Source organism: Phoca vitulina, unplaced genomic scaffold (genome assembly GCF_004348235.1).
Source record: "Phoca vitulina isolate PV1807 unplaced genomic scaffold, GSC_HSeal_1.0 scaffold4, whole genome shotgun sequence".
NCBI classification, from domain to species: Eukaryota; Metazoa; Chordata; class Mammalia; order Carnivora; family Phocidae; genus Phoca; species Phoca vitulina.
Window position 1 is genome coordinate 25,444,885 of NW_022589707.1, and position 18,408 is coordinate 25,463,292.

The 18,408-nt window shown below is 35.0% G+C and overlaps 1 protein-coding gene across 1 annotated transcript in view; it reads left to right on the plus strand.

The window, feature by feature from the left end:
* Positions 1 to 232: 232 nt before the first annotated feature.
* The window catches only part of ASZ1 (ankyrin repeat, SAM and basic leucine zipper domain containing 1), a 47,579-nt gene continuing 29,403 nt past the window's right edge, over positions 233 to 18,408 (plus strand). The window contains exons 1-4 of the mRNA XM_032401187.1: positions 233 to 367; positions 757 to 856; positions 3,245 to 3,367; positions 5,682 to 5,793. Coding sequence (XP_032257078.1) covers positions 254 to 367; positions 757 to 856; positions 3,245 to 3,367; positions 5,682 to 5,793 — 449 coding nt within the window. The 5' untranslated portion in view covers positions 233 to 253. The remainder of the gene's footprint in view (positions 368 to 756; positions 857 to 3,244; positions 3,368 to 5,681; positions 5,794 to 18,408) is intronic.

Here is an 18,408-nt window from a genome sequence, read left to right on the forward strand (position 1 = left end):
CCGAACCTTGTCAGGAGCTTCAGGTCCACCGGCCCTACCACCTTAGGCACGGTTGCACCTCCCTAGACCACAGGGCTGGTTGCTGGATAGAGGGAAGGTGAGGGCCACTACGCATGCCCACGCGCCTGCGCCTAAGGGCGCAAAAGGCCTCTTGCTCGCACGCACGCCTTCCCGCGCAACCCTGCGTGCTCCCCCAGTGCGCAGGCGCCAGGGGAGCGGGTGGGCGGTGCAGTGTGCTTAGAGGTCGGCGGGCATGGCGGGCATGGCGGCCGCCGCGCTACGCGGGCTGGCAGTGGCCGGTGGAGGCGAGAGTAGCGAGAGCGAGGATGACGGCTGGGAGATTGGTTATCTCGACCGGGCGGTTCAGGTAGCCTAGGAGGCATTTTTTTGACCGCACCCGGATCGACACCCCCTGGCCCTTGAAGGCCCGACCTCGTGAAACCTCTTGCTTGCCTGTGTATCCCTAGTGGAAATACAGGCTTATAGACTCCCAACAAACCTGGGGTTTTCCTGTTCCCTTTTGTGCTTTCCATCAAATGCTTCTTTAGGTCGTCGATGTAGCTCTTCACTTGGGTTTGGACCCATAGCATTACACCCATTCCCTTTAAAGATAATTTTAGACATGAATTCCTTACGAATTTGTATGTTGCACTCCCCCCGCCCCCCAAAAAAGATGTACCTGAAACCAGTCATTGTTTTCTGATGTAGTGGAAATGAAAATATGTATAACAGTTTTTTTAACTTTATCTTTTTTAGAAATTAAAAGGGCCATTACTCCCTGAAGAAAAGAATGAAACATTTAAAAAAGCATTGACCACAGGAGATATTTCATTGGTCGAGGAGCTCCTAGAGTCTGGTGAGAGATAAGGGATAGTTTCAACCTGACACAATTGTCTACATTTACAAGGGTTCCTTATTTTAAAAGGTTTGAGTTGCTATTCTAGTGGAAGCACAATGAATGTTAATGTATCGAGTGTTCTATATATCTTACTTGATTCTGAGTTCTCTTTGCCTTATTTTCTTCTTCTACGCTCAAATTTGGAATGCCACCCTGTTGCTTCCATCAGTTCTTCGACCTCCTTCAAGAAGCCTGTTCTGATTAATCCTACCCCACTCGAGTAATTCTTACATATTTTTCTCAGCATTTACTGTCTATACTATTATTACATGTTTCTCCAGAATTGTTTCTAGTTATGTATATTTTCGTTATGTTCTTTCGTTGTGCTAAGTGTCTGTGGGGCCTGAGGTAGGAATCACAATATGTGGATATCTGTTCCAGCTTTATTGCCTGCTAATTGTGGTTCCTTAGGAAAGTCATTTAAACTTCCAGCGCATCAGTTTCTTTATGTAAAACGTCATAATTCTGTCCAGGGTCCTGTACCATTTTTCTGTGATCAAATTAAATATTAATTTTTTGAATTACCTGACGTGGGAATGTGAGTTGTTGATAATAATGATTGAAATTATCCAAAGGAGTAACAGGCATTTACTATCTACTTGTAAATCCAAAACATTCACACAGAATAGATAAATGAGATTGTATATAGCAAAATGTTTTTCTTTTATGCTAGAGACATTGCATGATTTAGTGGAAAAAGAATCATTTCGGAAACAGTACAGTTCTGGGTTTGATTACTAACCCTGCCACCTGATGGCTTTGTAATCTTGACCAAGTTACTTAACCTTCCTAAGCTTCAATTTCCCCCTTTTAAAAATGGGGATGCATAATATCAGAGGGTTTGGGGGTGTATTAAAGTGAAAGAATACATAAAGATCTAAAACATACAGACATTATATAAATACTAGCTGTTGTAACAAAAAAGAAGGATCTGTGTGACTTTGTGGACAGTGGAACTTGAGTTTGTAATTGAAGAATGAAACTAAATAAAATTTGAATGATTGAAACAGCCTTAATACCTAATATGAACACATGCAGGAGTGTGCATAGTGCTGGATGGGATGGAATAGTTAAAAATTTGTTTTAGAAAAGAGAATTTGCCTTGGGGCTTGAGTTTGTAGTAGGACTAGGTGCAGTGAAATGATGGAGGCTCCTGAAAGATTGGGACTTGAAAAGACCTACTGGTGAAGTAGATATTTAGTCAACCTTTTAAAATTTGTTTTTAATTACAAACATTTTAAAAATTAATTTTCAGAAGCCAATAATAAATATATAGGTATAAGTAGAAGATAACCTTTTTACCCACTTTCTCCCCCAGTACCCCTGAAGTCTTACTTCCACAGGTAACTCTTAATTTAGCATTTCCTAGTTTCCTTCCAGATGTCATTATTTCACACTTTAAAAAATATTTTTAGTTTTTTGCCTTCCAAAGTTATTCTTGGTTTTGATACATATTTCTGCACCAATTGAGAAGTTTGATAAAAAATGAAAGTTCCCAGGGCGCCTGGGTGCCTCAGTTGGTTAGGCGACTGCCTTTGGCTCGGTCATGATCCCAGGGTCCTGGAATCAAGGCCCGCATTGGGCTCCCTGCTTAGCGGGAAGCCTGCTTCTCCCTCTCCCACTCCCCCTGCTTGTGTTCCTGCTCTCGCTGTCTCTCTCTCTGTGTCAATTAAATAAATAAATAAAATCTTCAAAAAAAAAATGAAAGTTCCCTTTGAGTCAGCCATTTCTAACAGTTCAAAGATGTCTCCAGTTTTTGTTATTATGTCAATATGTTCAGTTCTCTTTATTTTTTTTTTAAGATTTCATTTATTTATCTGAGAGAGAGAGAATAAGAGAGACAACACGAGAGGAGAGAGGGTCAGAGGCAGAAGCAGACTCCCCGCTGAGCAGGGAGCCTGATGCGGGACTCGATCCTGGGACTCCAGGATCATGACCTGAGCCGAAGGCAGTCGCTTAACCAACTGAGCCACCCAGGCACCCCTGTTCAGTTCTCTTTAAATTACTAAATATTTCATATATTCTAAAAGGTATAGCAGTTTCTCTCCTTACCCCTGGAGGTAACCATTCTGCTGTAGTTGATATTTATCATTCCTATGTGTGTCCTTATATTTTTATTAGGTATATATTATCCCCAAACCATATAGTGTTACTTTGAATATTTTTGAGCTACAATCATTTACTGTGTGGATCCTTTTAAACTTAGGCCATTATTACCAAGAAATTCCTTTTTGTTATAAATTACATGGTATATGTTACTATGCACAGTACTTTAAGCATATGAAGGTGGCAGTGATTTTTCTTTCGGTGGAGGAGGCTGTTAAAACTTGCTTTTTATACTGACAGGCATTAGTGTAGATTCCAGCTTTCGGTATGGATGGACTCCTCTTATGTATGCTGCTAGTGTTTCCAATGTAGAGCTGGTTCGGGTCCTTCTGGACAGAGGTGCTAATGCAAGCTTTGATAAGGGTAAGGTGTTTTAAACATTTAAAATATGTGAGTATTTACTTTGTATGTATCTCTGTTTAGAAGCCTAATTGTAATATTTAGGGGTGGTGATGTACACTTTCCGTGTTCTGTTTTTATATATTCACTTTAAAATAAACCTTTGTCCTTGAAAAAAGATAAGGTAAGATGTTGAGGTAACCCAACTGATTTTGTTTACTGTGATTTTCTTGATTCCCAAGCAACTATTATGCAAAGTGAAAAAAATTAAAGCAGTTTAAAAAACAAGCCTTCCTGTTAGTTATATTATGTAATTAAGATACAAAATCAAATTAAAAACCATAGATTTTTTGGGGGGGAAGAAACTCTCTTTCCAAGAAGATAGATTACATTTATATTAATAACTGCTTATGTTGTTATATACATTTAATTTCTATGCTAGAGGGTTTGGTTATTTTTTAAAGGAAAAATGCATTGAAATAAAACAAAAGACTGATAATTTTGTCAAAAATTACTTGAAAATCAGTCTTTAGAATTTAAAACTCAACTCTGAATTATATCACCTAAGGTTGTTTCAAAGATAGCTTATTAAATCCATATGTTTCCTTGTTATTAGATAATTCCTATTCTGTTCTGCTTTGGATGCTTTTGAAAAATAAGAGTATATGTGCAAATCCAGTTTAATTATTATATTGAATTATTGCTTACTTATTTTTAACATGTTTCCAATAGGCAATTAAATTCATTTCATAATTCAGATATTGATTTCACTTTAGAATTAATTTTCACATTTACTTTGTACCTACATTAGATGTTTGTAAAACCATTTCTATTCTGTTTTGTCATCTATGTATTTTATATAACTTCCCATCTTCAGTAGTTTTATGTTTAATCTGCTTCTATAATAGGTTTTTCTTTTTATTATGTCATTTTAAAATATCACCCAATGAAAGCTGGACTTAGGAATGAGATTTCTGAAAGTATATAAAATATTCTAAAAAAAATAATAGTTTTCTTAACTATAGAGAACAAACTGATGTTACCAGAGGAGAGATGGATGTGGGGATGGGTGAAATAGGGGATGGGGATTAAGGAGTACACTTGTGATGAGCACTGGGTGTTGAATGGAAGTGTTGAATCACTGTATTTTACACCTGAAACTAATATAGCACTGTGTGTTAACCAACTGGAATTTAAGTAAAAACTTAAAAAAATAAATTTAAAAAATTAATAGTTTTCTTTCTCTGCTTTTTGTAATCAGAGGAATACTTAGTTATAAAACAGTTTATATTTTTCTCAGCATGTTCACATAAATTCTTTTATGTACTCAACCATAGCCCCATTAGGTAAAGAGGGCAGCTTCCTATCTATAAGCTAGGTCTACTGAGATATTAAAGTATCACTGGAGTCAGTTTATCAGTAGCAGAACTGGGACTAGAATCTTTATACTTGATCAGTATTAAACCACTGATGTAAACCATAGCTGCCATGACCTATTTTGAATTCCCCAATTCTTACCTGAAAGGTGTTTTTATTTTTTTAATCTGTGATTCCTTTTGGTGCCATAGGGGCCAAGGGGAGAAGTTTTTAGGGAACAGGCTGAGCTCAGAGAGATCCAGTAGAAAAGAACCAAAAAGAAACCAATGGATATGGCAGTTAGGTCATTTTCAGTAGGATGGTTTGGATAAAAACCAAAATTTCACTGAGATGTCAAATGAATGAGAAATAAAGAAGTGAAATCAGAGAATATCAATTACTGTTTTTCAACTACAAGTTCAGCAAAGCAAAGTTTTTTCAACCAAAAACTGTTCAACTCCAGGCAGTATCTCTACACAGCATTCATGTTCTTATCACTTTCCTATTTTCTTAAAGGAAAGGGAATAAAGAAGGGAAATTAAGAAATGAATTTTATATATATATATATATTTTTAAAGATTTTATTTATTTATTTGCCAGAGAGAGACACAGCAAGAGAGGGAACACAAGCAAGGGGAGTGGGAGAGGGAGAAGCAGGCTTCCCGCTGATCAGGGAGCCCCATGCGGGACTTGATCCCAGGACCCTGGGATCATGACCTGAGCCGAAGGCAGATGCCTAACAGCTGAGCTACCCAGGTGCCCCTAGATATATTTTGGAGATTAAGGCAGTTCATCCCTGATCTCATTTTTTGATGAAGGGAGACAGGGAGACAAAGGTATCTACTAAGAGTAAGAGATTTGAGAATAGGTTATAAAATTTTAAGAGTACAGGAAATATTTAGAATCTTTTGAATGATAAAAAAAGTCAGATACACTTCTTGATGTGTGTGGGGGCGTTTCCTCACTTTTCTTTTCACTACAGATAAGCAGACTGTTTTGATAACTGCATGTTCTGCACGTGGCTCAGAGGAACAGATTTTAAAGTGTGTAGAGCTACTGCTTTCAAGAAATGCTGATCCAAATGTTGCTTGTAGGTAAGAGCCTTATTATCTGTTAAAAACTATGGATATTTTTCTTTATTAGCCTGTTAAACATTTGATAGCATGATTTTTTAAAAATCATAAACAATGTGTGTACTTGGCCATATAGTTGAGGAATGAAAATAGGTCATAAGGTCATGGTTCCAATTTTATAAGATTATCAGAGGAAGGGCATATCACAAAAGTAGTCCTTCAACTTTTAATTTTTAGAGGAATGTTCTAATAATTTGAAATGAGAGGGAAAGGAAGACAATAAACTATATCATTTCTTACGAATCATACAGTCAAAGATGATTAAGCTATAATAGTAAAACCTCTTCGTGCTCTCTCTATAACATTTACCTGCTAAACAGTTCTGCACAAATATTAAGAACTCCAAAATAATATATTGAAATGTTTTACTTTTCCTAAGACTTTTCCAGTTATGTTATATCATATAGTTAATAGTGTTTAGATGCATAGAAAACAAGCAGTAACTGTTTGTTGGATCTGTTGAAATGTCAGTACTTTAAAAAATGAATCAGCTTAAAATTTCTGTTACTGACTTCTTTCTTAATCTGGCTCTGTCTTCTGTTTTATTTAATCTTCAAAATGAATAGAGTAGGAAAGAGGCTATCCAACTGAAATATGTCTAGCATGAATAGAATTATTATTCATATGTCATTCAAATAATAATGATCTAATGCCTGATATATAGAAATAACTATACTTGACTTTAGAAGGTTTTTTTTCCCTAATTTAGTTTAATTTCTCAGCTAGACAACAGGTATCTATTTTATTTCCCAGTGGACACTTGGTAATGTCTGGAAACATTTTTGATTGTCACACCTGGGAGATTCTACTGGCTTAGAGTACACTACTGGCATAATGGGTGGAGGCCAGGGATATTGCTAAACGTCCACAGTACATAGGACAGCCTCTCAAAACAAAGAAGTATCAATCCCAAAATATCATAGTGCCCAGGTTGAGAAACTAGTGTGAGAAAAGTCAAGACTTACAGAGTGGATAATCAGTATTTAACAAACAGATTTTTTAAAGATCTGGAAAGACTACCTGCAAATTTTTAGCAAATCAATTCACAGGAACTTTTATTCTGTCATATTTGTTATAATCCCTAGTTAGGTATAACTTTTGGATTTGGCTATACTTTGGAATTGGGGACTCTAAAACATCTAGCTGAAGTAAGCCTCGATAGGTGCTATAATTTTAATTTTTACCTTGAGAAGTGGCTTATGATAAGATTTGCCATTCTGGGTTCAATGGGAAATTGTTTTTTGCTGGTGCTCTTCTTTTTTTTTTTTTTTTTATTGCTTCTGCACTGTATTATAGAAAGTAAAACCTTTACCCTTCTAATTACTTATTATCTTGTAAACACATTTCTAATTTATTGCTTCTGATTTATTGTTAAACTCATCAATTAGTTCATAATTTCAGTTACTTTTTTTCTAGAAATTCTGTTTGATTCTTTTTAAAACCAGCAGTGTCACTTTTTTTTTTTAAAGATTTATTTGAGAGAGCAAGGGTGTGCATGTGTGCGCAAGGAGGGGCAGAGGGAGAAGGGAGAGAGAATCCCAAGCAGACTCCAAGCTGGGCATGGCGCTGCTCACAGGGCTTGATCCCAGGACTCTTGAGATCTTGACCTGAGCCAAAACCAAGAGTAGGACACTCAACCAACTATGCCACCCAGGTGCCCCTAGCAGTGTCACTTTTTATAGCTCTTTGTTCCCTGAAAACATTTTCAAGCTCTAAATAAGAACTTCTTTAATATGGCAAACATGCAGTTGACCCTTGAACAATGCAGGGGTGTAAGGTGAACCCCCTGTAAGGTGAAAATCTGCATATAACTTTTGATTCCCCCAAAACTTAACTACTAATAGCCCTCCGTTGAGCAGAAACCTTACCAATAACATAAACAGTTAATTAACACATATTTTGTATGTTATATGTATTATATACTGTGTTCTTACAATGAAGTAAGCTAGAAAAAAGAAAATGTTAAGAAAATCATAAGAGGATATAGTACTGTATATTTTTTTAAAGGCTTTATTTATTGAGAGAAAGAGAATATGTATGGGGGAGGGGCACAGAGAGAGGGAGGGAAAGAATCTCCAGCAGACTCCACGCTGAACGTGTAGCCTGATATGGGGCTCAGTCCCACAACCCTGAGATCATAACCTAAGCTGAAATCCAGAGTTGGATGCTTAACCAACTGAGCCACCCAGGTGCCCCTGTACTGTACTGTATTTATTGAAAAAAAATCTGTGTATAAGTGGACCTGTACAGTTCAAACCCATGTTGTTCAAGGGTCAACTGTAGTCTAGAAGTAACAGTTACAATATTTGAAATCTTGGTGGGTTTGTTTCTGTTAGCAGTAGCCTCTCATACTTCTGACTCATGACTAGGTACTAGTCATTAGATTTTAAAACTTACTTGTCAGAATAATATGAGGCCATCAGGTAGGAATTTATGTTTCTAAAATGTGCCTTGGGCACGATCACTCCAGGACTTATGTAACCTAACTAAGTTCAGGGGTTGAAGTTCCCCTGGATCATTTGGTGATGTATACCTAGAAAGCTAGTTTGTTTCTGGTTCATCCTTACCCTGAAGGTGTAGTCCTTAGAGTCCCAGCTTAATGTATGTTGAGTATGTTTAGTAATGTATGTTTAGTAAACTTTCTACTTTGTATAGGCCCAGAACTTTGAATTTTGTTCCTCTTTGTGTTCACTGCCTCCAGAACCACAGCTTATTTTCCCATTGGGTTCTTCTGGACTGGCAAATGCCCTGAAGGCAAAAGCAACCACAAATGCTATGTTTATTTACCTCTTTGGGGTTTTGCCATCTAGATTTTGGTTTAGTGGTTCTTCAATATTTTATTAGTCCTTCAGTTTTTAAGAAATTAAAACAAAATTTCATTTAGCTGTTTTAGATACCTTCACAATTTTGATACAAATTAGCTTGCCATTAATGGAAGTAGAAACCTGCATCTTCTAAATGTTTTTTACTTATAGATCTTTTGTTAGCTCTTTAATTCCTTGTATTCCATGCAGACTTCTTTCTTGTTGAAAATAGCACTAATTTAATATTTAATGATGAACTTTCTGTATTAGTACCTCTAGACCTACCTTGGGGTTTTTTTTTAATTATCTTTTCTTAATTTTTAAAATTATTTTTATTTTTCCTCCTGTGGGACAAATGGTAAAAATAAACTGACAACTTGAAAGCCATTTTTAGTTGACACAAATCACATCTTATGTTTCTCTTGGACTTTGCCATTGACAATTCTTAGCACAGTGTACTGTGTGTCTAGCAAATTTAATACTGGTTTGGGTTTGTTTCTGGGGTTAGTTCTTTAGCTTGTTTTTAAATGAAACTGTGTACCAGGCAGTGTGTTGATTGCTCTTAAATAAATTCTCTAATATAATCCTTAGACCCCCGTGGTAGATAATACGTTTTTTACAGAATGGAAAAGTGGCTCTCAAGTATTTAAAACCTTGAATGTAGCACAGGTTTGATAAAGGAATTTACAGCAGTTTAATCCAAACAGGATCCACCACTGGAATGTATTTATGTTTCCCTTCTTGTCCATATTTAGGATTTTTCAACATAACCAGTTTAAACAACATGGTCTTTTCTAATTGTCGCAAGACACATGTTTGTGTTAACCTGCCTTATATCTTGGGGTTTTTTTTTTTCTCTTTTTCCTAAATTATTGTAGATAGTTGAATGTTTTGATATTAAAAGTCCACAGATGTCAAAGGAAGGTATGTGAACACAAAAATATTATCACTTTAATGTAGCTTAGTCATATTTAGCCCTGAAAACAAGGTGGCCTGTAATCAAATTACTTGCAACTTGGCAGTTGTGCCATAGTATGGACTTACCAACCGTTATTTTTCTTTTCATATTGATAATATAGTAACCAATGACATTATAAATTATTAAAGTTTAAAAGGTCTGTATTAGATGATTGGATATATGATAAAATTTGAAAACTTCAATCTAGTCTTAAATTTGGAGTTGACATTTTTATTGTTAAAGTAATAAGCTTTCAGAAAGTATATATAATTATAATTTCTGTGTTTTTTTTTAAGATTTTATTTATTTGTTGGAGAGAGAAAGCCAAAGACAGAGCACGAGCAGAGGGGGAGGGGCAGAGGGAGAGGGAGAAGCAGACTCCCCTGCTAAGCAGGGAGCCCAATGCTGGCTTGATCCCAGGACTCTGGGATCATGACCTGAGCCGAAGGCAGACGCTTAACTGACTGAGCTACCCAGGCACCCCTATAATTTCTGGTTTTAGGAATTGTGTGGGTTCTTTTCTCCAGGTTTTCTGAAACATTTTCTTTCTTTCTTTTTTTTTTTTTGAAACACTTTCTTATATCAAAAAAAGATATATATATTTTTACATTTAGAAGGCAATTTTCCTGGCAGAGAAGTTTATATTCAGATTGCTCAGACATGAGATAAAGGTTTTGTAAAATGATGTGGCATTTTAATTTCAATAGATGTTTTTATTACCATTGATAAGACAGCACACATTAACTGATATCCAAGGTTTTGACGTAATCATTGTGTGATTGTTAACTTGTTCAATGTTACTGCCTGTTCTAATAGACAGAAAATACTCTGGGAAAAATGTTACTTTCTTTCTCAGAATATAAATTTACTTGTAAATGTCACTGGAGCATTTGGTAGATTGAGGTGTAATTTTGGATTACAAGATTAACTTGTTTTCTAGTCATAAGTAAATACGTGGCATATCTTTGCTCTGAAAACATAGGCTGAAGTCACAATAATATTTTCAGAAAGAATTTAAAAATAGCTTACTTAGAAAACGGTACTAGAAACTGTTATTTTGTGGGTTTTTTTCTTCCTATATGTCTTTATAAATTGCCTATCCAGACCCTTTGCTCATCTTTTTATTTACCTGTGTTTTCTTTATCGGCATATAGGAGCTGATTTTATCTTTGTTAGCAGTTTTACATGTATGCAAACAGTGACAAATACCTTAGTGTTACCTTGCATACTTAGGGCATGGCATTAATATTGCTATTCATAAACCTGGAAATCTACTTGGTCCTTTTGAAAGCACGGAATGGAGAGGATAGAGGTGAGAAAAACTAGTTGATGAAAGCCCTTGACACTAATCTCTGAAAACACATGCACAGAAACCAAGACTTTAAAACAAATAAAAAAATAACTTCCAAATTCTGACTTGACTTTGTTTTATTGGTGTCTAGCACCAGTGGTAAGTTGTGTTGGCTATTAAAGCTTCCACTTGGAAGAGACCCATACCATTTCTTCTAGTTAATTGTGGTCATATCTAGCTTCAAAGGAGTGAGGAAGTATAATCTTACTGTGTTACAGGAGAATCAGCAATATTGGGTGGACAGCCCTGATGATTTACCATGTCACCTTAAATATCTTTTCTTCACGGCCACAATAATTTTCTTTTAACTGTATGCTTAACACAATAATTAATTTTGAATTTTGAACATAAATTTGTAGCAAGAAGAATTGGCATTTACCTCAGATTTTTCATTTACTTTTATATATAATTTTTCCCGGGGCGCCTGGGTGGCTCATTTGGTTAAGTGTCTGCCTTCAGCTCAGGTCATGATCTCAGGGTCTTGGAGTCAGAATGGAGCCCCATGTCAGGCTCTTTGCTCAGCAGGGAGTCTGCTTCTCCCTCTCCCTCTGTGTTTGTACTCTCTTCCTGTATCTCTGCTTCTCCCTCTCCGCTTGCTCTCTCTTTCTCTCTCGCTCTCTCTCAAATAAAATATTTTAAAAAAATTTTTGTCCCTAATTTGCTCTTTATATCATCTCTTAAATTCATTGCAGTTTTGATATTTATAATCCTACCTTAAGGGCTACTTTAATAGTCTCCTAATTGATAGTTTTGACTGCACTCTGTATGTAATTGAGTCAGTCTTGTGTGCTGTTACCTGTAGAACACACTTCCTTTTGTCTTTTAGGTGAAAGCCAAACCTCTCTGTAATTTGATCCCACCTTAATGACTCCTCACTACTTCCTAAAGTCTAACTTCATTTTATTTCAACATTGTTCCTTAGATACATGGTCATTCCTGCCTCTATGTTTTTGCTTTTGTTATTCTTCAGTTTGGAATATCTTCTTCCCTCACTGTGCATTCAAATTGTGTCTTCAAGTGCCAGGTTAATAGTCTATGATGCTTTCCTTTGTTATTAAGGCCACAAGAGCACTTTTGTTCATAAGCTATGATTTTGGATGGGTGATTATCTTGTTCAGCTCCTATGTTGTCCTTTCATTGTTTTCTTGTATGAAAGTCTTGATTTCTCTGTAAGCCACTTGACTATCCTGGCACTACATATTTTTCGATTCCTTCATAGTTCTTTCATTTGATATTTATCAAGTTTTTATTGACTTTAATAGATTTGACATAGAATGATCATTTGTCTATTTTATTTGCAAAACTTAACTGAAACATATTATTTATGAAGTAATTAATATGTCAGTCCATTTATACCACAGAAAACATGAAACATGACTTAGAAGCTAAAGATCTGGGTCCAAATACTATCTCACCTACTTGCCCAAGCTAATGTAGCCATTAAGTCTTTTTGAAATATTTAAGGCTCAGTTTCTTCAGTGATTGATAGATGTGATACCTAACTAGCTAGCAGGGTAGCTGTGAGAATTAAAACAAGATAATGAATATGAAAGTACTTAACATGCTGCCATTTCATAATACATGCTTACTAAATGTCACATTACTTAAATTGATAATATTTCCTGTGCTGTATTATAAGAGCACAATTTCTGAAATGCACATTTCTTACTGATTTATAAAATTAAACTGATAAGAATACTGTTTTTCTTTAACATTTTTATCATGTTAATAAAATGTACATAAGTGTGTAAGTCTATTCTTATCTTTTGAACTTAAAAAATCGTTAGTTAAATATTTCAATATGACATATACCTGGATTATTATTGTGGTAGATCAGGAGTAAATGAGAGTTGGGGATGTGAAAAGAATGGATATGAACTACCCTTTCCAGTAGCTTAACAAGAAAGAAAAGATAGAGGATATTAGCTAAATGTTTTGGAAGGTTAGATACACTGTGACTTCAGCAGTTAGTCTTTAAGCTCTGTTCTAACTGCTGAAAGAATGATTTTTTAAGTGAAGCTGTAGTTTGTCTAACACTCCTCAAAAAGATTACCCGATTAGTGAATGTAATTGTTTCAAATGCTTTGTAATTAGAAATTATAATACATCCTCTTCTGAAGTCTCTCTTTGAACTTTGGTATTGATTAGGTTTAGGTCACCATACACATTTTCACACAAAAAAATGAATTTGAAATAAAAACCAACCATATTTCATGTATTCTGACACATCTTTTTAACATATTTGCATCTCTGAAATTGGTGTGCCTCCTAAAGTTGATGGTGTCATAGATCAAATGAAATACAGATTTGTTACTTACCTATTTTAATTGTTTTGTCTTGGCTTATGTTTTTTGTATTCAGGGTTGTCCAATGGTACTAGAAGTCCTGGAAGAAGTGAACAGTGTAAAAATAACATTTTAAGCTTTCTCTCATGATTTCATAGCTTTCAAAAATGAAAGGTTTTTTTTTTTTTTTCTTACTTAAATATTCTCTGTGGGGCTCCTGGGTGGCTCAGTCAGTTAAGCATCTGCTTTCAGCTCGGGTCATGATCTCAGGGTCCTGGGATTGAGCCCCATATCGGGCTCCTTGCTCAGTAGAGAGCCTGCTTCTCCCTTTGCCTGCCACTCCCCTGCTTATGCTCACGCTCTCTTGCTCTCTCTCTAACAAATAAATAAATAAAATCTTTAAAAAAAAAAAATACTCTTTCAGTGGTTCCCACCAAAATAGGTTACTTTCTACATATTAATGGTCTGTGCTAAGAAGGATGGATTTCGGATGTAATGAAGCATAAGATTAAAAGAATTGATTTATTTCTCCATTATGCTTATCTTGTATACATATAGATGGTATTTTAGTCAATAAGAGGCATACTGCTACAGTTATATTTCCTTCTGAAAATTTTCCCTACATTTCAGCATTATGGCAACAACTTCATGAATACCCTATACACAGAAGTGAATCCATTTTTGTTGGAAAAGTTTAATATCTCCTGTTAATATGTCTTTGTAGAACTGTGCACTAATTAGGACCTTTACTGAGTCAAGAATTTATTGCATCTTGTCAAGATACTAATTTTTAATATCCATTGGCCCTTACTAAAGCCAATTAGACTTATCAAAAATCAAGAAAAACATAAAACTTTGCATATAAAGCTGTAACTCATATAGTCTGAAAAAAGCATGTTTTGCCTAATTGATTCTAATTTTGCTTTAAATATGTTTAAAATAATACGCTATAATGATTAAAGGCCCCTGTGCATCCTCCCCAGTCATAATCATTTCACTTCTTTCTTCCCCAGAGGTAACAAGTCTTGTAATTTGTATGTATTTTTCCTGCCCAGGTTGGATTGATTGATTATCATCCACATGTACTTACATACAGTAATCCATCCATATATCTTTAAAAATTATATCATTTGGTACATTTTTTTTTCCATTTTCTCATTGAGATCCGATTTACAACGTGAAATACACAGATCTTAAGTGTACAGTTTGGAGAATGACAAATAAATACACCCATGTAGTTCACATCCCTTTCAAAATACAGAACATTTTTCCATTACCCTAGAAGTTCTCGTAGGTCCCTTCCAAGACAATCCTCTGAACCCTAGAGGCAACAACTATTATTTTTTTTCTACCCTGATTAGTGTTTTGTTTAGTGCATCATACATTATATACTCTTAGTATCTGAACTCTTCACTCAGCATAATATTTTTGAGATATATCCATGTTTTATGTATCAGTAGTTCATTTCTTTTTATTGCTGATAAATAGTCCAGTGTTTGAATATATCACAGTTTTTTTAATCTCTTGTTTTCTTTTTGTTTTTGATTTCTGTTTTACACTGTGGTCAGAGAACATCACTCTACGTGATTTCAGATCTTTACAGTTTGTTGAGATTTTCTTTATGGCCCAGAATGTGGTTAGTTTTTGCAAATGTTCTGTGTTCACTTCCACTAATAATTTGGCAATAGTTGGGTTTCATGGTCCATGTATATTAATTAGACCACATTTATTTGTTCTGTTATTCAAACCTTCTCAATGACTACTGATTTTTTTGCTTGCTTGTTCTATCAGTTACTGTGATTTCTATTTTGATCAACTTTTGCAACTTTTAAGGTCACCATATTCCTGATGCATTAACCTTTTATGAAATATGTTCCTCTACATGTTTAGTAATGCTTCTTTATTATAATATACTTCGTTTAATATTAGTATGACTGTACCAGCTTTCTTTAGCATATTTTTCCGTCCTTTTGCTTTCAGCCTTTCTATGTGCTTTTATTTAAAGTAAGCAACAGATAGTTCTTTTTTAAATTCAGATTAACAATAGTTTTCTTTTAATTGGAATATTTAGTTCACTGGCGTTTAGGGTACATGCTGATTTATCTGTTTCATAGTGCTCTTTTTCCCCAAGATTACTTTTGGATTAATTTTTTTTTTACTCAGTTTCCTGTCTTGCTAGTTACTCATTCTTCTCTTATTCTTTGAGTGGCTACTCTAAAGATTGTAGCATGTACTTTTTACTTATAAGAGTCCATTATATACTAATACTTTTACCAATTCCTGGACAATGTTAGGAATCTTAGACTATTTTAACTCCATTTGCTCATCCCACTCCTGCCTTTGTGGTGGTGGTGTCATATATTTTAAATCTCTATGTATTTTAAACCTCACAGCACATAATTGTCATTTTATTACTGTTATCAATTATGTTGTTATTTTGAACTCTTATTTAGATTTAATCATATATTCATTCCCTCTGGTATTCTTCATTCCATTCTATATTTTCATGTTTCAATCGGGGATCATTTGTCTTCTGAAAACCTTTCTTTAGTGTATTTGCTGGTGACAAAGTCTGTTTTTGTTTGAAAACCTTTTTATTAAAACTTTAATTATGAAAGTCATTTTAATTGAGCATAGACTGTAGGTTAGACGTTATTTCCATTTGGTATTTTAAAGCTATCATTTTGCTGTCTCCTGGCTTCCTTTGTTTCTATTGAAAAGCTAGCTGTTAGTCTTATTGTTGAAGGTATTCTATTTTATCCTCTGGTGGTTTTTATGATTTTCTGCTTGTTTCTTGTTTTGGGCAACTTTGCTATAATATTCCTAGGTATATCTTTCTTTGAATTTGTTCAGCTTGGGGTTTATAGAACTTTTTAAATCTGTTGTTTGATACATATTGTGAGTCAAAAGTTTTTCAGCCAATATGTCTTCAAATACTGCTTTTACCTCATTCTCTCTCTCTCCAACTGAGATTTAGACCATTATACTCATATCACATAGGTCTCTTAACAATCTTTTATTTTCCATCCTTTTTCTGCTCCATATTTCACCCTGGGTATTTTCTCCTGGCCTCCTCCTAACCTCCAGGTTACTAATCTGCTGCTGTTGCAGTTAATCTGCTATTAAACTCATCTATTAACTTCTTAATTTCAGTAATCCTATTTTTCAGTTCTAGAATTTCTGCTTACCTCTTTTTTCCCCTAAAATTAAAGGTCTCTAATTAAATTTTTTCTTTGTCTTCTGTTTTCTGGAGCATATTAATCACACTTATTTTAAAGTATGTTTCTATAGGTCTTTTTTTATTGTCTCTTTCTCTTTTCTTTGGTCACTTGTTTTGTGTCCTAGAATGCCTAGTGATTTTTGATTGAATGCTAGATATTATGTATAAACATTTGTATAGATCTGTTTGCTTCCAGAAAATATTTTCTTCTGACTGGGAGTTAGAACCTTGGTCTAATCAGTGATTATGATGGTTCAGGTTGGGTTTCAGTATTAATCTCTTTCCCTTATAGCCCTTTAGTGATCTCAATTCAAACTTGGGATTTTACCTGAGCCACTCATCCTTCAACAGTCATGAATGATAAATTTTGTCTCCTCAGTTTTATGGGAATGCTAAAAGCTCGTCTTACCTTTTCAGCCTCTTAGCATCTGTTTTATGGTCTTCCTCTCTCCTCCCCACACATATTTTGTGTATCTTAGGTATCTGCATATGCCTTGAAGATAAGAGCCCAGCAGAAGATCACTTCTCTGCAGGGTCCCTTTTATTTTCTGCTATTCCCTTTTTTCCAGACTCTTAATCCTTGAAGTTCTTGGTTGGTATCCTTGAACCCCAATTTTTGTGTCTTTATCCCCATAAGAAGGCCTAGAGGTACTGTTTCCTGAGTATGCTACCGAGGAATGGTGAATGTCTCGAGAGAAGGTGACAGAGGATTTAGTACTCAGTTCAACAAATGCCTCTTTTCTCCCCAAGATACTGGCTTCTCATGTTCTGGCTGCCTTGGTTTTCTATCAGGCCTTCAAACATATTTTGTGTTTTGTCAGCTTTTACAGCCTTTGTTAGTGGGAGGGTTAATATAATACAACTGCTCTGATAGCTGGAAATGGATGTCCAATTCATAGCATTTTATCATTGTCTCCTTTTTCATAGTTATTTCATTAATCCCCCAGCTAAAAGCTGATTGCTTAAAGCAGAGCAAAAACAGTAGATAATACTGAACTATATGGTAAAAATGTGACATGCAGACAAACCAACCATTTTGCCCTTGGTACAGAGAAGTAATAAATACATCATTATGAAGGTACATTTTTTCCCCGTCAGATTGAGAGTTTTGCTTCTACTTTTCCTTGTATGCCCTCTAGTGGAAGTTTTATTGAAATGAAATAATTACAAAGAGATGAATAAAAGGCTCTGTATCATCCAGAAAAAAAAATTTAATTATGATAATAATATGTGTACATTTAATTTTTTTTACCAACTCTTGACCATTAACAATTTTTGAGGAACTTTGGTAGATTAAGGAAAAAACAATATCACTAGTATATTCACGTGGGTTTAGTTAAACAGTATATGCTAAGCACTAGGAGATACAAGGTAACAAATTCATTCCCTGCCTCAAGAATTTGACAATATAGAAGAGATTACAGGACTACAGACATTTACAATATAGTAAGACTAGAGGTAATAGAGGGTTTCTCTAGGAATAGAAATTAGGACAGAGTTTAACAGAGATGAAGATGTCAAGTGTGAAAGATTCCTATAGTTTTTATCTTTAGAATTGAGACATGAAGAATGAATAGCAGTCAAATGAAGATGATAGAAAAGAATATTCAATGTAGAGGGAGGTGCTTCTGCAGGCAGAGAAGGATAAGAGAGACACATTGTATTCAGGCAATTGTAAATTATGTAACTTACAACTGAGTAGAAAATGAGTCAGAATTTAGCAGTGGCTAGATGATAATCTGTGTAAATCTGTGAAAAAGGAATGTATTAGTATTTTATAAAGGTTATTCTGACAGTAGGTTGAGGATCAGTTGGAGCCAAGAGGTCCAGTTAAAAGACTGTTGCTTTTGCCAGAGCCATGGACTATATATTCAGAATTGAAAATAGCAAGTAATTTTGCCTGAACGTTAGTTCCACTATACCTCAATAGTTATCAAAATGTATTTTTACTTAAAATT